The 23644-nt window shown below is 41.8% G+C and overlaps 1 protein-coding gene across 2 annotated transcripts in view; it reads left to right on the top strand.

Moving 5' to 3' along the window:
- The first annotated feature begins 4178 nt into the window (after window positions 1-4178).
- The window catches only part of B3GAT2 (beta-1,3-glucuronyltransferase 2), a 73404-nt gene continuing 53938 nt past the window's right edge, over window positions 4179-23644 (top strand). For both annotated transcript variants that reach the window (XM_005552595.4, XM_005552596.4), the window contains exon 1: window positions 4179-5402. In XM_005552595.4, the coding sequence (XP_005552652.3) occupies window positions 4812-5402 (591 nt within the window). In that variant the 5' untranslated portion in view covers window positions 4179-4811. The remainder of the gene's footprint in view (window positions 5403-23644) is intronic.

Consider the following 23644-nt stretch of genomic DNA (forward strand, 5'->3'; position numbering starts at 1 on the left):
GCTGCAAATGTCTAAAATGCTAAGGAAATATTATAATTTAGAACAATTCTAGGCAAAAAGTGATATTTGTAGAGGATCCAGATGCATAAAAAAAACAAATGAGCCATTTAATTTGTAGTTTAGATGTCATTTTTCTGACAGTTATCAATGAAACTGTCAGGTATCCCTAGAATTTGGGGCTATTAGATTTATTTTGATATCATTCTTTCACATAATTGTGTCTGATATTTTAATAGAAGGTATTTATGTTCACATGCACATGGACATTGATTATCAATACTTTCACATTACATTATTACTAAGAGTTCTGATTCTCTTCAAAACCTAATTTGCATAACTACAATATTATATATTTATAAATACTTAATTTTGTATAGTTTTTAAACAACCCTTTTCCTACTTGACTAAGAATATCAAAGATGTCCCCAAATGCTTACTTGAAGATTGATTTAGTCACGCTAGCAGAACCCCAGGCTCAAATGTCAAATGGGATCAGTTCTGTACAGTGCACCAACCATACTGTAATCTTTCTGCTGCTGAAGTTACAGTTGTATATTACTCATCAAGGCAAAATGTAAATGTTTACTGATTATATGATATGTTTTTTGTTAACTCCCCAAATGGGATTTTTTTTACCTTTGTTTATTTGAGAACAACAACTGAATGCTGAAATGCAATGGCTGATGCCAGCAATCTAAGGCTTCATTAGTACAGATGAAGCAATGCTCACTTTGCTACACAAATAATTAGAGAGATTAAATGAAAATAAACACTGAGAGGATATGCAGATGCTCCAAAGTTAGGTAATTATTTTAATTACTCTAGTGACTTCCAGCAACCTTCATTATCAGCCACAGATCAAGCTTAAATTGTTTTATGTAAGAATATCATAAGCTATATGGAAAAGTACTATAGCTTACTTAGTGATTATGCTTCATAAAAATGACATTTTCTCCAAGCTCCCATTTAAAGGAGTTGTTTCCATTCCAGCTCCTGATAGACTTGTGACATATTTTTAAAGTAAGTTTTTGCACTTAAAAATGTTTTGCCCTGGTTTTCTACTTCAAATGGACATCCTTAATAATAACTTTTGTATCTTATATCTTTGCTCAGATTTAATCATGAGAGATTCGGGGCCACATATTGAGTGGCTTAATGCAAAACAATATAGCATATTCAGCCATTTGAAATAAATGTCACTTGGAATGTCATCCTTATTGCATGACAAGCTATACCTTGTATTTGGGGTAAATTGATTTCTTCTTTGTTCCCCTCCCTACACCAACTTGGGAAGACCCTAACATACACTCTAGGAATCATCTTCACTATAAGCAGAGCTACTATTTAGAAGCATTATCAGTCCTGTTTAGATTTAATTTTATATTCATTTGATAACAATGATCCATCAAGATCTCTTGTGTTAAGGTGTTCTTTTGAGGAAGGGTTATCTGTATTTAAATATCATTTATTGACTGCCTGTGTAATAATAACTCTTCTTCAAAGTACCCAACATATACCATTTAATCCTTGCAAGACTCCCATGGAGTATGTATTATTAACCCCATTTTCCAGATGAGGAAACAGGTTCACTGATTTTCTAAAGTTGCACAGTAGAAAGTATCCCAGATGGGACTCAAACCCAGGTCTGCCTGACTCCAAGAACCATGAAGCTCCCCAACAGATGACTGAATGAAGTCAACCTGGGTACAAATGCTAAGGGTAATAGAAAAAATGAAGTGACAGTTTGTGATGTGCTAATTAAGTGTTGTGTTTTATGACACCCATGAATTCTGGGCATGAGCTAAAGTCTCAAACTGCAAATTCGATTGAGTTTGAAAGTGGTTTGGGCTAGGCACAATGGCTCATATCTGTAATCCCAACACTTTGGGAGGCCAAGGCAGGAGGACTGCTTGAGCCCAGGAGTTCAAGACCCTCTTGGGTAACAGGAGACCCCAGTCTATAAAAACTAAAATGAAAAAATTAGCAGGGTGTAGCAGCTTATATCTGTAGTTCCAGCTACTCAAAAAACTGAGGCAGGATGATTGCTTGAGCCCAGGACGTCGAGACTGAAGTGAACTGTGTTCAAGTCACTGCACCCCAGCATTGGCATTGAAGAGAGACTCTGTCTGTCTGTCTGTCTGTCTCTCTCTCTCTCTCTTTCACACACACACACACACACACAGACAGTGTTTCATCTCTGAATAGCCCTGGTTCCTGAAGAGGATGCAATAGGAAATAGGTTTTATGGCCTAGTTGGACCAACCAAAAGTTCCCCACTAACAAAGGTTAGTGAAGTTTTTAGTACAATTCAGAAACCACTTGAGTTTTACTCCAGCAAACACAGGTCATTTTAACCAAATTTAAAATTTCCAACAGGATGAACCAGACTTCAGTAACCTGGGGAGAGGGGTGCACTGCTTTCTAAGAAAAACCTTTTCTTAAAGGGAAGCCTTGACTTCCTTCCTCTTCCCCATCCTGGCATGATGCTGGCGCAGAATACATTTCCAAAGTTGTGTTATATTCAGAGGCACATTAGGCTATTCGAGAATATGGGAAAAGGTCTAATGGCTTCGTTGTTTCCTGTGTTTAGAATGCACTAATCTGCAGAGCTTAATGTATGAGTTGTGGATAGCACAGGGAAGTTGGGACAGAAGGCAAGCTCTAGCGAGTTGTTGGGGTGGCTGGGTGTTAGTCTGAAATTTCACTCTCAGGTTTCAGAATCTGAAGAAGTAGTTAGGGAAATTCACAGATGAGCCAATGCCTTTTAACAGGTGGGGGGTTCAGGACTGGGAGAAGAGGAGCTGTCAGAAAAGCTGGAGAGCCATTCGCCCCAGAGCTCTCGGTTGCACCAGAACGCACAGTCGGAGAGAGGTTTATCTGTGAACAAGCCTGAGAAGGGCAGACAACCCAGACAAGATGGGCTCAGAAATTATTTATCATAGGCTAGAGCAGAAGAGTCTGGAGCTTTCCTTCTGCTTTGCAAGCACTTCCCTGGGACCTGCCTGGGAAGCACAGCCCTTCTTCCCGGTAACTTACAGAAGGTCAGGCACTCAGCTAGTAGACCGGCTGGACTTTTTAGGCAAAAAGTGTCTAAACTAAGTGCCAAGTGCTTACTTGGGGTCTTCCAGACCCCTATCATGGTACCTATGGTATCTATTAGTCATGGTACCCTCTGTTTGATTTTAATGGCACCATCTTTATATCTAGGAAGGCCAACCCGGCCCGGCTGTGTCGGGTGGGATTTCTGCAGGCCATGCAGTGAGGACGCCACTTGCTATAGATACACGCAGCAGATCCACATACTATTTCCACTATGCCACTTGCCACTGACCTCAGAAAAATTATTTTAAACCCTAAACCTCAGCTTCCTCATCCTGAAAATGAAGGCGATTCTACTTCCTAGGCCTTCTTGGCAGGAGCCTTGGGAGGGTTGAACGGAATAATTCCGGTGACAGCGAAGAACTGGGAGGGACCCTGACTCCAAATTACCGAAGAAAAATAGTTAAACATGCTCAGCTGGAGTTTTAGGAACCGCCCCCGCCCCCCCCACCCCCCCATGATCAAACTGCAGTCAGGCAGCAGCCCTCCGAATTGATTCTTTCTTATGGACTATCTCACAAGCCAAACACCTATGTGCTGCACCCCTGCATCTCCGTGGGCTCCTACTGATGTCTGCCTTGCAGTGAAAGCGCTTTTTGTTGCCGCTGTTCGATACACACCAGCACATCAACGCGGCAGCTGGGAGCAGGAGGAGGGATCCCTTCGCTTTCTCCCCTCCTTTCACTCGGAACCCTAGGAATCAGCACCAAAGCGCGTAGCCCGGCAAGTTTCCGCACGTGAATGGATTTTCCTGGCTTATCTCCAAAGACCTTGCGGTATTTCACAAAGCTAAAGAGAGGTGAACGAGCATCACCCTCTCCCGGAGGTCGTGCAGCCCCACGGGGTCGCTCCTCCCGCTCCTCCACCCTCGGTGCAGCGGCTGCCTCCCGAGCTTGCTCGCGGGGCCGTTAGCGCCAGACCCGGCGGAGGGCCGGGGGGCCCCTCCCCGCCTCCCTCTCGCAGCCCCTCTCCGCCAGTAGCAGCGCTGCTGTCTTCCCACAGGAGGACTTGGGAGGACGCTGGAGTCTGCAGCGCCCCCGCCCCCTCGCTTTTTCTTTCTTTCCTTGGTTTGGGATCTTGCTGCTGGATCCGGGAGAGGTTCTGAGAAGACAAGAGCGAGGGACTGAGCGCAGGCTTCCGCTGCGGCGCGCGAACACAGCCGGGGCCACAACCCCCAGCGTCTCCTCCCGCTCCTCGCCACCCCGGCGGGAATGTGAGGAAGGAAAGCCCCCAGCGCCGCCGCCCGCTCTCGAAGGCGTCCCAGAGAGCATCCTGGGGGCCCGCCGCTGGAGCCCCTGTCCCCGCAGCACCGCGGGACTGGAGCGGCGAGGTGCGCCGGGTGCCGCTTCTCGGCTCCCACTCTTCGGAAAGAGCGCGGTGGGGATCAGCGCTTTCCCCGCACTCGGCACAACTCTGGGACCGGCGGCGCGCGGCTGGACTGAGTCCCGTTTCCCGCCAGCTCACCCGGAGTCGGGAGCAGCCCCTGCCCGCTCGCCTGCACCCCTTATCGCTCTAGCTTGCCCGAACCTGCCGCTCCTCCACGCCCAGGTAGTGAGCCCCGCGGCTTCAGGTCTCTGCAGCGCCCTCGGCCCCATGGACAGCGCACCCGTCACCACTTCCTAAGTGCTGGCTCCGCCGCCGTCCAAGCTGCGCACTGGGGTCCCTCGGCTCGCCCTTCTCTGGTGTGTCCGCGAGGCCGGGGAGTGTGCACCATGAAGTCCGTCCTGTTCACCCGCTTCTTCATCCTCCTGCCCTGGATCCTAATTGTCATCATCATGCTCGACGTGGACACGCGCAAGCCGGCGCCTCCCCTCACCCCGCGCCCCTACTTCTCTCCCTACGCGGTGGGCCGCGGGGGTGCCCGACTCCCGCTCCGCAGGGGCGGCCCGGCTCACGGGACCCAAAAGCGCAACCAGTCTCGGCCGCAGCCTCAGCCGGAGCCGCAGCTGCCCACCATCTATGCCATCACGCCCACCTACAGCCGCCCGGTGCAGAAAGCGGAGCTGACCCGCCTGGCCAACACGTTCCGCCAGGTGGCGCAGCTGCACTGGATCCTGGTGGAGGACGCGGCGGCGCGCAGCGAGCTGGTGAGCCGCTTTCTGGCGCGGGCCGGGCTGCCCAGCACGCACCTGCACGTGCCCACGCCGCGGCGCTATAAGCGGCCCGGGCTGCCGCGCGCCACTGAGCAGCGCAACGCGGGCCTCGCCTGGCTGCGCCAGAGGCACCAGCACCAGCGCGCGCAGCCTGGCGTGCTCTTCTTCGCTGACGACGACAACACCTATAGTCTGGAGCTCTTCCAGGAGGTAGAGGCCAGCCCGCCCCACTGGGTGGGCGAGGGCGCGGGTGGGGGACGCCCGGGCCGGCCAGGCTGCAGCCACACGCCCCTTGCACTCCGGGTGCACTTTTGAGTTCTCAGTTCTCCATACGCGCATTCGGGGCACCAAGCGGAGCCGCTCCTTGCTGGCATTCCGCAGCCTCCGCTGGCCGTGGGTGTGGAAGGGGTGTGTGTGAGAGGATCACTGTGGCTCAAGGGGCGGGAGTCTTCTCTGTCTTTTCTGTGTGTGTGGGGCGGGGGGGAGGTGGTCAAGAGAATAGCACAGGTGTGAGGCGCGGGAATGATTTCCAGGGGCCGGGCTCCTGCCGACCTGAGGATGGAACCTAGACCTGCAGGCGCTGGCTGCGAGAGGAGATCAGGGAGGGACCTGCACCGTAGGGGGTGGCGGCGGGGCGGCGGGGAGCGGGTAGGCGTGGTGTTACTCGAGGCCTTTCAGTGCCTACAGGTGTGATTCTCAGTCTAGGACCATGTAGGGAGAAAGGTGGAGATAGCCTAGAGAGAAATTTCACTATTGCCGCCCACTGGCGCGGAAATGGTTGTTAGAAGAAACACTGATTTCTGTGGCGGTCCCTCCTCTCTTTCCCACACCTCACAAAAGTCTTTTCTGACCCTCCAGATTACATTTGTGTTTTTTTGTTTTGTTTTGTTTTGTTTTGTTTGCAAGAAAATCCTTTCTGGAAAATAAACTGTTCTGCCCTGTGGTTATGTCTTTTTTGCAGCCCAAGGTAATCATCTGGGCTGCCTGGTCCCTTTTCACGCCCTTTCTCTAAGGCCTCTTTTTGGCGAGTTAGCCAGGACGCATTTGGCGGGGCCTTTGGCCTCGTCCTGGTGCTCTCTGTGAGGTCCTGAGTGCAGCCCGGCTCCCTGCTGTTGAAATGGCCCCTGAGTTCCCTGCGCGCGCACACACAACCCCAGCAGGCACAGGGTTAGAACAGGTGTTCTTCCTTGAGGCTGGTATCTTGCGGTGTGTGTGTGTGCAGCCTGCAAATGAGACTGAGTGGCATGGGTTTTGTCAGTTTTCTTCTCTCTACGCAATTACAGCCAAAGAAAATCTTCTTGATTGATTTGACGCCCTGTGAGACTGTTGCCTTCCTCCACCTGAAATTTCTTGACGTCCTGCTCCAGAGAGACTCCCCCTGCCCCCCGCCCCAATTCCTCTTCTCCCAAGTAAACTGGACATTGGGAAAGTACTATGTGTGAGTTGGACACTGAACTCCTAAAATAATCTGTGTGTCTGGTCATCAGATACCCTAACTGCTCCCCACACTTTCATCCTCATCTCTGGTTTGCTTTCTTAACCTCAGGGCAGAACTATTCTGTACTCTTCCAGTTTAATTTTTCTTTGTGGCTTTAAAAAAAAAATTCTTAAAGGTAATTGCCGCCTTCATTTCTATTCATCCTCTCTTTCATGAATAAAAGGCACAGTAATTGTTCTTCTTCTTTTCTTTTCCATCCTTTCACTGTAGAGGACTTTCTTTCCTTGTTTCTCCAGATGAATAAATAAGCTTGGCATTGTATAGTATGGTCCTTACTCAACCCAAGATTAGAGATACCATCTGACGTTTTTAATTGGTCTTTTAATCCTGCTTCAGCGCTCCCCCCTCCAAAAAAATAAAAGGGGCTTGCGTCTGAAGTGAAGACTGTACATTTCAATGCACCATAATTTTTAAACTGCAAGGTCTTTTTTTTTTCTTCTACAACTTGGAAGTTGCCTCGTCTGTGAAAATATGTGGTCTTATTGAAATAAAATAGTGCACGTTACTGTTAATGAATATTGTAGGAGGCTACATTGTGAAGGAGGAATGATTCAGTTTATTCTGAGCTTCTAGCCTCTTGGTGTGAGGTGTTAGAAGAATTGGCACATGCAGGCAGTGAAATGATTCAGGACACAGCCTTCCTTTGATGCTTCCCAAGCTGAAAGGAGGGCTTGTTGGTGGGGGATATTAAGCATCAGGAGAAAATTCCAGTAGTTTTTTCATTAGTCCATATGGGGGAAAATATAAAATGAGGTGAGAGTAAGGAGGAAAAATAGTATTGTCAGAGAGGACATTATAAAGGAAAACACACAAAACTTTCAAGACACTAAACTTTTGTACAATTGGAAGTAATGCAATAATCAAAATAAGAGCATATGCAACATTTTTTAATGTTGAGGTGCCACATATACAAAATATACAACAGGTTTGTTGTTTTTGTTGTCATTTTAAGCATAATAGGCATGACATACTTAGAATTTAAGTCTTCTAGCTCCTTGGAGATCACTCCTAGACAGTAATTTTATGACTAGTACCTTTCTCTACCATTCCCCCACCAGCAATGTTTTTGGACAGATTAGGGCTCTGTTTGACATGTATGTATGCTAATACATTCAGTTTTCTTTCTTTTCTTTTTTTTTTTTGAGATGGAGTCTCGCTTTGTCTCCCAGGCTGGAGTGCAGTGACACAATCTCGGCTCACTGCAAGCTCTGCCTCCCAGGTTCACACCATTCTCCTGCCTCAGCCTCCCTAGTAGCTGGGACTACAGGCGCCCGCCACCACGCCCGGCTAATTTTTGTATTTTTAGTAGAGACGGGGTTTCACGTGTTAGCCAGGATGGTCTCGATCTCCTGACCTCGTGATCCGCCCGCCTCGGCCTCCCAAAGTGCTGGGATTACAGGTGTGAGCCACCGCGCCCAGCCAGTTTTCTTTATTATAACCTTTTGCGTGCATGGCAAGCATTAATGAACTTATTAGGCTAGTGGAATTTATGAATTATTAGTCTTGTGCATTTTCCAGAATTTGGAAACCCTTAGGTTTATTAATGAGACAGCCTACCATACACCCATTCTCAGATTAATGAGTCCGTGTAAATTACAGTTTAGACATTGTTCTCTGGAGAAAAGGTAGGACCGGATAAAACATTGAAAATCTGCAGCTCCTTGGGGGAAAGCAGAGATGCTGATTAGGAATGCTATAGGGCTGAGGCATATATCTCAGCCCTTTATACTGTGCATGCACACCAATTAGTTTTTAAGTAATTCACAGTACTTAAGGAAAGAATACCCCAAGTCAGGTTTCATCTTTTATTCATGGTGCTTCCAATTTCCATGGTTGATGTTAAAGTGGATAAGATAAAAGGAGGAAAATGAACCAGGTACAAATTAGCTCCCTAAGTATTGGCTGCAAATGAAGGAAAGCAAAGGATGAAAGGTCTCCAAATTAAATTAAAGACGCAACAGGCAATCTGTGTTCAATTATTTCTCCCTGGTAACTGGAATGGTGCTTTGTCATCTCATACAGCTAACTAATTTTCAGCCTTTCCTTTCAACTGAGCTGCACCGCCAGGAAAGAAATATTTGCATTGAACACTCTTATGTTAACAGCCAAATCCATTTGCAAATGAAGTTTCAGTGTGAATCTTAGCCACAGAAATGGGGCTGTTCATTGGAGAAGGAGGTGGTAGGGTTTTTCAGGTTTCAAATATCTCAACAGCTACTCCTTTTCTTCCTGTGGCATTGATGGGGTTTTGCACCGTGGATCACAGGTAATCCTGCCTCCCTGTGCATCCTATCGATCTATCTCTCTGGAAAAGCTTATTTGCAAAAGATTTAAGCTGCTTTAATAAAAGCCACAACTACAGATAAATGTGACTTTATTTTTAGTCATGTTTTCAATAACACTATTGATCAGGTTTCTGTTTTTCACCAGAAAACCTTCAAAGCTTTCTTAAATTTAAAATAGATGCTTTTCAGGTGAAGTTGATTTCGCCTCTGGAAATCAATTGAATTGAAACCTTAAAAAAAAAAAAAAAAAAAGTAACGCTTTCCAAGCAAGAGAAAAAAAACTTTAGAAATTTTGAATTTAATGAAATAAGACTGGAAGACAGTCTGGCTCTCAGACACTTAAGGGGTTGTCAAAGGAGTCAGTGACTGAGATTACATCTAGAAGATGTTTCTGGAAAGCGATGAACTAAAGAAGCCCCTTGTTTGAATCTTTTGTTAGCTGCTATTAAGCTATTTGTGTACTAGGCAGGTAAAGGAGTTTTGAGGTTTAATTCTGTCTTGCTTTTTTTCAGAAGCATTTGTGTGCTTTCCCTCTTTACCTGCTGCTTATTGGAGTCATAATCTGAAGGATATATGAGTTGATAATATTTGGCCCTTTTCCCCCTGAATAGTACTTCTATTTATGTTTCCTGAAAGGAAACATGAGATTTACCTTTTACCCTTGGTACATTTACTTTATGTAGGGTAATTCTTTTTAAAGTGAAGGAACCTAGAAGATTTTCTTGGATGGAACATTAAAAGACCATTTTACCTGAAATGTGCCCCTTGTATTTTATTTCTCTCCCTCTGAAAGCTATTAAGAGTCATGCCATAGGTCTGATAAAATGTGAGAATTTTATAGAAATGTGTATATGAAACTACAGCCAGTTTTCTTAGGCTATAAATGTTAGGTTTTCTTTACTCTCCCTGGGTGTACAGTAGTATTTGAATTATGGTTCATTTTTTATAAGAGTTTTCTTTGGAGACCAGCAGTTTTCATTTGGATGTTGATATTTTAATGGGCCAGAAATAACAATTTGGGCCTAAAGATGTTCTCCCTTCTGCCTCTTCCTATTGTCTTTTTCCATCATTCTTCATCTGTCAACCTACTTTTCACTGATGATTCTGTCTCGTGAGTAGACATACAAACATGTTTGGATTATTGCTTGGTGCAATGAATGTTGTGTCTTTTAAACACTTAGGCTGTTGTTGCTTCTTAGAAACCGTAGTGGGTGGCTCCCTTTCTGCTGTCTACTCCCCTTGCCTCTAAATTACAAGCTGGTAAATTTTCTCTTGTGTGAACAGTAATGGAATAGTAATTGCTTTTAAGGCATGCTGCAAAAGCAAAATAGAAAAACCAAAGTCAATGGTCTTATTTATTAACTGTTTCAGGTGGTATTAAAGTAGTGGTAGGTTTTTTGTTGTCATTATTTTTTTGCACAGAATTCAGTATTGTACAGATATGTCTGTTTAAATGTTTTGGACTCTGGAATATTTAGCCTGTGTAAGTTAACACATATATATTTGATTCACAGTGCTTGTGAAGCATGAAATTTAAGTTTTGCATGGAGCTCAAATTCTCCCACCAAAATACAAATAAAATTGTTATACCAGTACATAGATAAATACGTAGGTAGGTTTAGAATAGATCTCCAAAGCACAGAAATAAAACTAAGATAATTTGTTGTTCATGCCTGGTAATTTTTGCACACAATTTTAAATAAATGTTAATACCCTTTATCGTGGATATAAGCAAAATATAGTTGACATAAATTGAGCATTTACTATAGGCAAGGAAGTAGCCTTAGGCTTTTTCGTGTATTATTTAATCCTCATAACACCCTGAGCTAGGTAATAGTACTGTCTCTGTTTGTTTTTTTAATACTGATGCCAATAATTAGTTATGGACCCAGTCCCTTGGTGAGTACAGAGGACTTAAACAAATGCAACCTGACTGTAATATAGTTGTTTACCTCTGAGCTATATAACCAGTATCCCCATTTTTAACAGAAGCATTAGGAAGTAACTTGAAAATGTCATATAGCTGTTACGTGGCAGAGACATGATTTTGAACCCAAGTGCCCTGGTTCTGGCACCTGCATTGTTGACTGTCCTGAAACTCATGTCATTTAACACAGTCACATGAAAATATGTCATTATTATAATAAGTAAAGCACCTGATTAGCAGGAGCCTTGTGATATTATTACTGTCTTCTGCCATCCTTGAATTCAGGTCTTTCTTCTTGGTTATGTCAACTTTTAGCTTTCTCTTTTGACTTTTGGTGACTTTTTTCCTTTTTGTTGTTTAAATTGAAAAATTTGTATGTTAATACATTTGTTGTGTAGACTATAATGTTTTGATATAGGTATACATTGTGGAATTACTAAAGCTAATTAATATATTCATTACCTTACAAATTTATCATTTTTGTGTGTGTGGTGAAAACATTTAAAATCTACTCAGCGATTTGCAGGTGTACAATACATTGTTAATAACTATAGTCACCAATTTGTGGTGCAGTTGATCTTCTAAATTTATTCTTCCTCACTGAAAATTTGTATCCTTTGACCAAACATTTCCCCAATTCCTGCCCCTACCTTTTTTCCCCTGATAATATTTGGTCTTGTGAAAATTTTATCTCATCTCTCACTATCTCTAATTTATAGACCATTTGATATTTAGATTTTATATTTAGATAAAAACTGCCAGGTTAGTATATAAACTGTAGTCTTTTATTTTTTAAACTATGTATTCTTGTGAATAAGAATTAATAACTTCTATAGATATGAAAATTAAGTTTTTCCTCATTTGCTCTGTGTACATCAACAACTCTGTCTCCTAGGCGAGTATCGTGTCAGGGCAGGCAGAACTGAAAGGAAGAATAATTTTCAGGATAGAATGGGAGAAAATACAGAATTATGGGAAGCAGGCTCAGGAGTTTATTGTTGAAACGGAGGAGAGGAGCTGGGGGCCTGAGCCAATTTGCGCTGAAGCTAATGTGACTGAGGCAGCTCCTTCTGGGAACAGAGATGTGCTTGGAGGAGCCTTGGTTCTCACCAGTGTACCCCTTATGTTGGCTGCTGCAGGCAGCACTACCAGGTTCATTTGACTGCTCACTTGTTGGTAGAAGTTTTGTTAATTTTCTTGTCCGATTTCTTCTGAGATGAGGAATTTCCTTGGATAAAAAAACAAAGTAAATCATTGGTTGAGACTTTTTGCATGTTAAAAAAAATCAAACAAGAAAACTTGGAAGTGGCTTTGCTGAGGAGGACAGCCATGTTCTCTACCAGAAGTCAGATTGGGTCTTTTTCCTAAAACAACTAAAAATGCAGTAGTTTGTTTACTTTTTAAAATCCGTCTCCTCCACCTGTGGAAAGAGAACTTTAAACACTATGTATGTTACATGCTGAATCTAAGGCTGTTGTTCCTTCAGCTTGAACTGCAGATATTCCTAAATTGTACCTGCATCCCTAGTGAAAGCTGAGTGTGCTAAATGCTGACCATTCTCCATTAACTGAGATTTCAGTTATCTAAGAGAATCGTATCTTAGCAGTACTAGTGTATTACTCTGGAATATTCCTTCTACCTACCTGAGCTCAAACTTCACCCTATTCAGAAGATGTTTTAATATAATGAGTCAGTAGGCCTTCTCTACTACTAACAAATATTAATTGAGCACCTACTGTGTACAAGGCACTGTGCTTAATTAAGGCAGGGAGTATTTCAGCTCACCGAAACAAGAGCATCTCAGTCCTTACAGATTGATTCTCTGGACTATGCATGGTACCTTCAGTGCCTGTTGAGAGAAATGCACGTGTCTGGGAGTGTAAAGCAGAGATCCCTAATGGAGTTGTTGACTGTAGGAGTAATTGTGGAGGAAGTGACATTTGAGCTGAGAAGTAAAGGACAACAGGGTGATAAGTGATAGTGGGTGATAAGACGGGGATGAAAGAGCCCTCCAGAGAGAGGAAGCCATGTTTGTGAACTTGAGAAAATGGAATACATGGAATACTCAGAGACCTGAAGGATGTTCTTGATGGCAAAAGGCTGAGTGATGAGAAGCTGAGGTGGAGAAATAGGCAGCCACTTTTCCGTCTTCTGCATGTCCAAGTGCGGTTCTCATCTTTGAGAGAAACTGTCCTAGAAAGAACTCTTCAGGTTCTCTGTATTTGGAAGTGGCATCTAAATCATGCCCATTAGAATCTTCTTCCTGGATACTATCGTGTCTTTATGTAAACTTGTGAATTTGAAAGTATACATAGCAGTGTAAGGAGCATGCTTTCCTTTTTATTTTTTTGCATCTGGTTTTCAGAATGCCCATTAGGCAAATTTTTGAACTTTAACTTTTTCAATTAGACCTTGGATAAGGTGGGGAGTAAATTGATAGGAAAACTGTAGATAAGTATTTGTCCATCTAGTTGTACCAAACAATTGGTAATGTAGACTTTTGTAGATCCTTTAAGAGTACCTGATATCACATTAAATAGTATGATACCTGAATACGTATTTCAGTTGTTTCTCCCACTAGAATACCAAGGTAGGAATTTTCTTTTGTTTACTGTTGTATCTGTAGTGTCCAGAGCGGTGCTTGGCATGTAGTGAACGCTCACTAAATATTTTTTGAATGAATGAATTATAAGGCACTCCAAAGCTGAAGGAAGTTATTATAAACAGAGTTTAATCCCAGAAAGGAGTCCTGCACAGAGATTGTCAATCAAATCATAGTTTTGAAGTCTGTGTTGTGTGTCTAAGATTATATTGAACCTTTTAAATAGAAACTGGAAGATAAATGTGGTCCCTACTCTGATTCTAAGAGCTTTTATGCTAGAAGGAAAGAGAATGTCATGAGTATTTATTTATATAGCAAGGCATTACCACCAACAGCCATTAAAAGGGGGAGGTTTGTCAAGGTGGTTGTGAGTCAGTTGAGTATTTGGCCTCTTCACACGCGTGAGAGACTGGAGGCTGGTGGGGAGCTCACATACGCGTAACAGCCCATGTTCAAATTCAGCTTCACTACTTAGTGTTTGCATTACATTGGCAAGGGTTGGCTGCCTCAAGTGATTGTTTTAAGTACTATAGGCAAGTAATAAATACTAGTTCTTTTTGCCTTGTTCTCTCCACTATGGGTGACTGCCCTAATTGAGGGTATACCAGATAACTGCACTGTCTTGTGTGGTTTGTTAAATGCCTCTAAATGCTCTGCTCCTGACATCTGGACTATGTTTCTAGAGGCCTGGGGAGAGGAGGAGGTAAAGATACTTGACTTTCCCAAATTAGTCTGTACCCAAGTGGAACTACATAAATTGGGTACCTTAATTACACCATTGGGTGTTACTAGAGTGATTAGAGGGACAAGAGTTAAGTAGGGCTTGTCTACAAAGAGTCCTGGGAGGAAGTGAGATGTGCGAGAACTAAAAGCATCTAAAGGACATTTTAGACGGAGAGGAGGTGAAGGGCGTTTTCCTGTGGGTTCTGACTTCTGATGCTAACTCCTAACTGAAAGCTAGGAAGTTGGCTTACATGTAGCTCAGAGCAGAATGCTAACCCAGCTCACTGTAACCTGTGCCTCCTTGGTACAAGCAATTCCCCTGCTCCAGCCTCCTGAATAGCTGGGATTACAGGTGCAAGCCACCATGCCCGACTAATTTTTGTATTTTTAGTAAAGACGAGCTTTCAACATGTTGGCCAGGTTGGTCTCAAACTCCTGACCTCAGGTGACCCACCCCACCTCGATCTCCCAAAGTGCTGGGATTACAGGTGTGAGCCACTGTGCCTGGCCCTAGGTGTGGTTTTTAATTACCATGTAACCCCAGGCCCAGTGTGGACCTAGGGCATAGTTACTATATGATACAGTGATTATCACTGGCACAAATGAATGAATCAAAGAGGTAGTATGTCACAAAGGAGAGAGCAGCTTAATTGGAAGGAATGAAATAGATTTTTTTAAAAGCACATGATTAGAAGCAATAGTTTAAGGTCATTTCCTGGGGTGGGAAGGTTAGGAGTATTCTTCTGTCCAGCACCTATTGGAGGAGGTGGAAAGGATCCCAGATGCCAGCCTTCTCTGTGTCCATCCTTCTCCCAGCCTTGCCTGGGGACACTGAGCCGCTCGCTGGGCTTTGAATGACTGATGCTTTTTGGGAAGCCCCATAAGCTTGTTTCTCTTTTTTCAAACATTGCTTAAGTTTTCAGAAATAAAAACATTCTAAAGCTTATTTAGTGCTAGAATGAGGAAAATATAGGAGAGAGGGTGTGTGTGTGTGTGTGGCTGTGTGTGTGTGTGTGTGTGATTTTACCTACCTGTGTGGTTGCCTCCTCCTTGCCTGTGAATGCAGTGACTGCTTTCCTTGTTCCTTCACAGACCCTGCACCCTCCATTTCAATTTCTGGCAAGAACTGTGGCCAGACCCAGGGGTCTGATGCAGTGGTCCCCAACATTTTCTGGTCACATAATTTCTAAACGAATTCTGTGAAATTAACCCTCTGGGATATTTTTTTAATTGACATGTACATTTTAAAAATAATTTTTGAGATGGAGTCTCTCCAGTGTATTATAAATGTTGGCATTTGTAATGAAACTTAAATATATCCAGTAGATTCTATAAATATTGTTAACAGTTTGATACCCACCACCATTCATTTAATAAACATACTTTTCAATGACATTTGGATAAAGATATATATATACACACATACTTTTAAGTGAGACAGGGTCTCTCTCTGCTGCCCAGACTGGAGTGTAGTGGCGTGATCACAGCTTACTGCAGCCTCCACCTCCCTGGGTCAAGCAATTCTACTGCCTCAGCCTCCTGAGTAGCTGAGACTACTGGCACATGCCAACATGCCTGGCTAATTTTTAAATATTTTTTGTAGAGACAGGGTCCTCCTTTGTTTCCTGGGCTGGTCTTGAACTCCTGGCTTCAAGCAATCTTTCTGCCTCGTCTTCCCAAAGTACTGGCATTACTGGTGTGAGCCACCACACCTGGCCACATTTGGATATTGTATATTGCTCTTTTCTGTTCTATCTTCATTCCTCCTCAGAATTTTATCCTAGCATAATATTTTGAGGTTCAAGGTCATCTCCCTATCACACATATCTACAATGACAAAAAGAATATAGATAGAATTTAAAGTTTTAAAATCCTGTGGCTATCAGCCTCTGTCTTAGAAAAGCTTTAGGATTGACTTACCATTACAATTAGTATTGGTAAACAATTAATCAAAACAACAATAAATGTTACAGGGTTGGGTAATTAACTATTAAACATAAAAGCTACATTTATTAGAAATCGATTTCTTAGTGACATGGATGGAGCATTTTGTTGTTGATTATATATTCTGTATTCATTGACGAATATTACAGATTGCTAGAGATAGAATTTAGTATCAATTTCATTCCTATTAGGTCAACTTTTTTTTAACATAAAGAAGTGATTAAAGTGGGAAGCATTTTCTTACAGCAGTGTTTCTCAGTTTTTTGAACTCTCAAGCTTTAAGCCACAAATTACATGGTGATTTTATAGCAAGAACTATTTTAATGATTTATTAATGATATTAGGTCCCCTCCAGTTTTGTTGAATGCAAATAATTAGAAACCTCTGGTTGCCCCAAAGGATTTATTACCCATTCACTAGAGACAGTGGTTTTCTTAATAAAGATAGCAGTATTTCTGATTACCTTTGTTTGGTGCCCTGGAGGTTTTACTAGGTGGGACAGTGCAGTTAATAACAATACAGGATGGGTGAGCAGTCAGGTCCTTTGTGAAGTGGGAGAAGGGTGATGTGAAGTGGGGTTGGGGAGGGGCGGAGTGAAGGAGAAGGATGGAGAACCTGCCCCTATCCAAGTAGATCAGGTTTAGGAAAGCTTATGCCATATGTAGGGATGCCAAGGGTCTGGGAATTTCCCTGACTTAAAGCCATCTGCATTCACGTGTTCCATGGGGAGTTGTATACATTCAGTATCATGCACTTCCAGTCTGAAAAACTGCTGTTTTGGTAGAAGGAGCATAAGGACTTGGAAGATGGGGCCTTTAGACCTGACTGAGCCAAAGGCTCCCATGACCTCAAGGGAACTGACTAGTGCTTTTTTCGTGTTTCACTGTGTGCTAGGTCCCACCCTTGGCATTCAGATGTGTGCATGTGCTGCTGTTTAATTTTCATCGTCTGCTTTGCAAATGAGGAAAGGCCCCGATATCCAGCTTCCTCATAGGACCTGATCATAATACATATGGTTCTGAGAATTAAACAAGGTGACAGATGTGTAAAGTGTAAACTCTGTAAACAGAGTAACTTCACTCTCCATTTGTACATCTCTCAGAAGTCTGGGGCAACAGGAGCTGTGGAAAGGCTCCAGAAGACAAGGTGTCACAAAGCCACCTAGCTACTGTAGCTGGACCCATCCTGACAGTCGTAGCGGCCCCGGGTGCCGCTCTGTTGGCTGATGGGAATGCAGATTTAAGTATGGTCCATATGTGGACGTGTTGTTTTACGTCTAAATAAACTTGGCATTGCAAGATGAAAATGCCAGTATCATTTTTAAAGGTCAAGTGACAGTTTGGGGAGATTTTTATAACTTTGATAAGTTCCTCAGCTACGTCTGTTCACACTGGCAAGAGTGCGAGAGACATTCTTGGGAAATCTTTTCTATCAGAGGAGCCGCAGCCTTGCTCTGCGGAGAAGTTCTGACGACAGTTGTCAGAGTGTTTGGGGCTCATGCGCTGTTAATTATTTTCATTTTCCATTAATGAACATTTCTTTTAATTTTCTTCATTCTTCTTTAATGAGTTTAACTATTTGCCTCTACCTTTGCTTCCTGCTGTGTATGCTGATAAGACAGGTTTTGGGGTTTTTATGTTTTCTGGTCTTGCTTTTCCCCTTTGTTTTAGGATTTAAAACAAAAAGGTTAAGAGGTTGGGTTGACAATGCTTGCAGTTTCTGTTTTACAGCAATCCCTACTGTTCCTCTGAAAATTGGTTGATTGTCCTATAGTTTAAAATATATGTGTTCATTTGATTGGCTCTTGTAAATCTAGTGACATTTAAAAGTACATGCCAGTTAGGCATGGTGGCTCACACTTATAATCCCAGCACTTTGGGAGGCTCAGACAGGAGGATGGCTTGAGCCCAGGAGTTCGAGACCAGCTTGGGTAACATCATGAGACCCCACCTCTACAAAAAAAAAAAAAATTTTAATAGTTGGGTGTGGTGGCATGTGCCTGTACCCCCAGCTACCTGAGAGGCTGAGGTGGGAAGATTGTTTGAGCCCTGGAGTTTGAGGTTGTGGTGGTCTATGATTGCACCACTATACTCCAGCCTGGATGATAGAGTGAGACCTTGTCTCAGGAAAGAAAAAGAAAAAAGTTCATGTCTATTCTGTTTTTTGTTATGTTTCTTTCCTCTAAACATGAAGAAAAGCAGTGGGGAGAAATAAAATTTGAGTATTCCTGGGGTTTTTTTTTTATCATAGTAAAATATACATTTGCCATTTTACATTTACCCTGATAGCCTTCAGTGTGGTAAAATACACATTCACCATTATTCATTTAACCTGATAACCTCTACTCTCCTTTCTGTTTCCATGAATCAGACTAGGTACCTCATATAAGTGGAATCATACCAAATTTATACTTTTGTGTCTGGTTTATTTCACTTAATGTCCTTGAGGTTCATCCACATTGTAGCATGTATCAGAATTTAATTCCTTTTTTGGGCTGAATAACATTCTATTATATGTATATTCCACATTTTGCTTACCCATTCATCTCTTGATGGGCACTTGTATTGCTTTCACATTTTACCTATTGTGAATAATACTGGTATCAATATTAGTGTACACATAATCTGAGTCCCTGCTTTCCATTCTTTTGGGTATATACACAGAAGTAGAATTGCTAGATCACAGTGATACTTCCATGTTAGTTTTTTGAAAAACCACCCTACTGTTTTCCATAGCAGTTACACCATTTTGCATTTCTATCACCAGACCGCAACGGTAACAATTTCTCCACACCTTACCCACCACTTGTTATTTTCTGTTTTTTTGGGTAATAGCCGTGCAAGACAAATATGAAGTAAAGTGAAATATTATGAAAGGTGTGAAGTGATACGTCTTTGCGATTTTGATTTGCATCTCTCCTATAATTAGTGATGTTGAGCATCTTTTCATGTGCTTATTGGCCATTTGTCTCTCTTCTTTGGAGAAATACCTGTTCAAGCCCATTCTGCCCGTTTTTGAATTGGGTTTTGTTGTTTTTAGGAATTCTTTAGATATTTTGGATATTAGTCATGTATCAGATATGTGATTTGCAAATGAGGATAGCCTTTTTATTTTGTTGATAGTCTCCTTTGCACAATAGTTTTTATTTTTGATGAAATATAACTTTCCATTTTGTGCTTTTGGTGTTATATATCTAAGAAATCGTGCCAAATTCAATGTCACGAAGCCTTTCCCCTATGTTTTTTTCTAATAGTGTGTAGTTTTGGCTCTTTTATACATGGTGTTTGGTAAGGGCTCAACTTCATCCTTTTGCATGAGAATATCCAGTTTTTTCCCAGCTGCATTTATCAAAAAGACTCTTCTTTCTTCCACTGAATGATCTAGTGGAAGTCACTGATCTCATCAAAAATCATCTACCATATGTATGAGCATAACCACCCAATGGGTTCTTCTTACCTGCTGCCCAGATACAGCTGGTTTATCAAGATGGGAATTGCAATAGAGAAAGAGCTTTACACACGTACAGCTGGCTAAATGGGAGACTGGAGTTTTATTATTACACAAATAAGCCTCCTCCAAAATTTGTATGTTAGGGTTTTTTCTTTTTTTATTATTATTTTTATACTTTAAATTCTAGGGTACATGTGCACAATGTGCAGGTTTGTTACATAGGTATACATGTGCCATGTTGGTGTGCTGCACCCATTAACTCGTCATTTACATTAGGTATTCCTTCTAATGCTATCCCTCCCCCATCCCCCCAATCCACAACAGGCCCCAGTGTATGATGTTCCCCACCCTGTGTCCAAGAGTTCTCATTGTTCAGGTCCCACCTATGTGGTGGTTGGTTTTCTCTCCTTGTGATAGTTTGCTGAGGATGATGGTTTCCAGCTTCATCCATGTCCCTACAAAGGACACGAACTCATCCTTTTTATGGCTGCATAGTATTCCATGGTGTATATGTGCCACATGTTCTTAATCCAGTCTATCATTGATGAACATTTGGGTTGGTTCCAAGTCTTTGCTATTGTGAATAGTGCTGCAATAAATGTACGTGTTCATGTGTCTTTATAGTAGCATGATTTATAATCCTTTGGGTATATACCCAGTAATGGATCCCTTCCTTACACCTTATATGAAAATTAACTTAGGATGGATAAAAGACTTAAATGTAAGGCCAAAAACCATAAAAACCCTACAAGAAAACCTAGGCAATACCCCTTCAGTACATAGGCATGGGCAATGACTTTATGACTAAAACACCAAAAGCAATGGCAACAAAAGCCAAAATTGACAAATGGCATCTAAGTAAACTAAATAGCTTCTGCACAGCAAAAGAAACTACCATCAGAGTGAACACACAACCTACAGAATGGGAGAAAAATTTTTCAATCTATCCATCTGACCAAGGGCTAATATTCAGAATCTACAAAGAACTTAAATACATTTACAAGAAAAAAAAAAAAACTCCATCAAAAAGTGGGCAAAGGATATGAACAGACGCTTCTCAAAAGAAGACAGTTATGCAGCCAACAGACATACGAAGAAATGCTCATCATCACTGGTCATTAGAGAAATGCAAATCAAACCACAATGAGATACCATGTCATGCCAGTTAGAATGGCGATCATTAAAAAGCCAGGAAACAACAGATCCTGGAGAGGATGTGGAGAAATAGGAATGCTTTTACACTGTTGGTGGGAGTGTAAATTAGTCCAACCATTGTGGAAGACAGTGTGGCGATTCCTCAAGGATCTAGAACTAGAAATACCATTTGACCCAGCCATCCCATGGGTATATACCCAAAGGATTATAAATCATGCTGCTATAAAGACACATGCACACATATGTTTATTGAGGCACTATTCACAATAGCAAAGACTTGGAACCAACCCAAATGTCCATCAATGATATACTGGACAAAGAAAATGTGGCACATATATACCGTGGAATACTATGCAGCCATAAAAAATAATGAGTTCATGTCTTTTGCAGGGACATGAACTCATGGATGAAGCTGGAAACCATCATTCTCAGCAAACTATCACAAGGACAGGAAAGCAAACACTGCATGTTCTCACTTATAAGTGGGAGTTGAACTCTGGGAATACATGGACATAGGGAGGTGAACATCACACACCAGGGTCTCAAAGGGTGGGGGCCTGGGGGAGGGATAGTGTTAGGAGAAATACCTAATTTAAATGACGAGTTGATGGGTGCAGCAAACCAACATAGCACATGTATACCTATGTAACAAACCTGCATGTTGTGCACATGTACCCTAGAACTTAAAGTATAATTTAAAAAAAGAAGAAGAAATAAGTCACAATTCTATGCTGTCTTCAAGAGACCCATCTCACATGCAGAGATACCCACAGGCTTAAAATAAAGGGATAGAGAAAAGTCTACCAAGTAAATGGGAAAACAGGAGTTACTATTCTAATTTTAGACAAAGCAGATTTCAGGGCAACAATGATCAAAAAAGACAAGGGAATGACATAATCATAAAGGGTTCAATTCAACAAGAAGACTTAAATACCCTAAATATGTGTACCCAACACAGGAGCTTGCAGATTCATAGAACAAGTTCTTAGAGACCTACAAAGAGACATGGATAACCACACAGTAATACTGGGAGACTTCAGCACCCCACTAATAGTATTCAATCATCAAGGCAGAACACTAACAGAGATATTTGGGACCTGAACTCAGTATTTGACTACATGTACCCAACAGATATCTACAGAACTGTGCACCCCAAAACAACAGAGTATACATTTTTCTCATTGCCACATGGCACATATTCTAAAGTCAACCACACAATTGGCCGTAAGTCAACTCTTAGCAAATTAAAAAACACCAGAATCACACTAACCACACTGTTGGACCACAGCACAACAAAAATAGAAATCAACCCCAAGAAGATCGCTCAAAACATACAGTGACATGCAAATCAAACAACCTGCACCTGAGTGACTTTTAGGTAAACAATGAAATTAAAGCAGAAATCAAGACATTTTTTGAAACTATTGAAAATAAAGATAAAATATGCCAAAATCTCTGGGACACAGCTAAAATGAAGATAAAATATACCAAAATCTCTGGGACACAGCTAAAGCAGTATCAAGAGGGAAGTTTATAGCACTAAACACCCCTATAAAAAAGTTAGAAAGATTTCAAATTAACAGCCTAACATTGCACCTAGAGGAACTAGAAAAACAAGAACAAACCAACTGCAAAGCTAGCAGAAGAAAAGAAGGAACCAAAACAAGAACTGAACTGAATGAAATTGAGATAGGAAAATGATATAAAAGATCGGTAAAACCAGAAGCTGGTTCTTTGAAACAATAAATAAGATAGATAGACCACGGGTTATACTAATCAAAAAAGAGAGCAGATCCAAATAAACTTAATCAGAAATGACAAAGAGCACATTACCATCAACCCAACAGAAATACAAAAAACCCTAAAAGACTATTACAAACACCTCTATGCAGACAAATTTAAAAACCTACAAGAAACAGATAAATTCTTAGAAATACACAACCTCCCAAGATTGAACAAGGAAGAAATTGAAACCCTGAACAGACCAATAACAAGTTCCAAAATTGAATCAGTAATAAAAAGCCTACCAATCAAAAAAGCCCTGGACCAGATGGATCCACAGCCAAATTCTGCCAGATGTATAAAGAAGAGCTGATATAATTCCTACTGATATCATTCCAGCTGATAGCATAAAAAATTAAGGAGGGAGGGACTCCTCCCTAACTCATTCTATAAGGCCAGCATCATCCTGATACTGAAAACTGGGAGAGACAACAAAAAAAAGAAAACCTTAAGTCAATATCCTTGACAAACGTAGATGCAAAAATTCCCAACAAAATAGTAGCAAACTGAATTCTGCAGCACATCAAAAAACCAATCCACCATGATCCAAGCAGGCTTTATATTTGGCATGTGAGATTGGTTCATCATATACAAATCAATAAATGTGATTCATCACATAAACAGAACTAAAAAGAAAAACCAAATGATAATCTCAATAGATGCAAATGCTTCTACCGAATGCAAAATACAATACCCCTTCATGGTGGAAACCCTCAACAAACTAGGCATCAAAGGAACATACCTCAAAATAATAAGAGCCATCTGTGAAAAACTCACAGCCAGCATCATCCTGAAAGAGCAAAAGCTGGAAGCATTCCCCTTGTGGAATAAGACAGGGATGCCCACTATCACCACTCATATTCAATATACTACTGGAAGTCCTAGGCAGAGCAGTCAAGCAAGAGAAAGAAAGAAAAAGGCATCCAAATAGGAAGAGAGGAAGTCGGACAATATGATTTTATACCTAGAAAATTCCATAGTGTATGCCCCAAACTTCTAGATCTGACAAACAACCTCAGCAAAGTTGCAGTATAAAAATCACTGTGCAAAAATCAGTCACATTCCTTTATACCAACAACATCCAAG

Source organism: Macaca fascicularis, chromosome 4 (genome assembly GCF_037993035.2).
Source record: "Macaca fascicularis isolate 582-1 chromosome 4, T2T-MFA8v1.1".
Classification (NCBI taxonomy): Eukaryota; Metazoa; Chordata; class Mammalia; order Primates; family Cercopithecidae; genus Macaca; species Macaca fascicularis.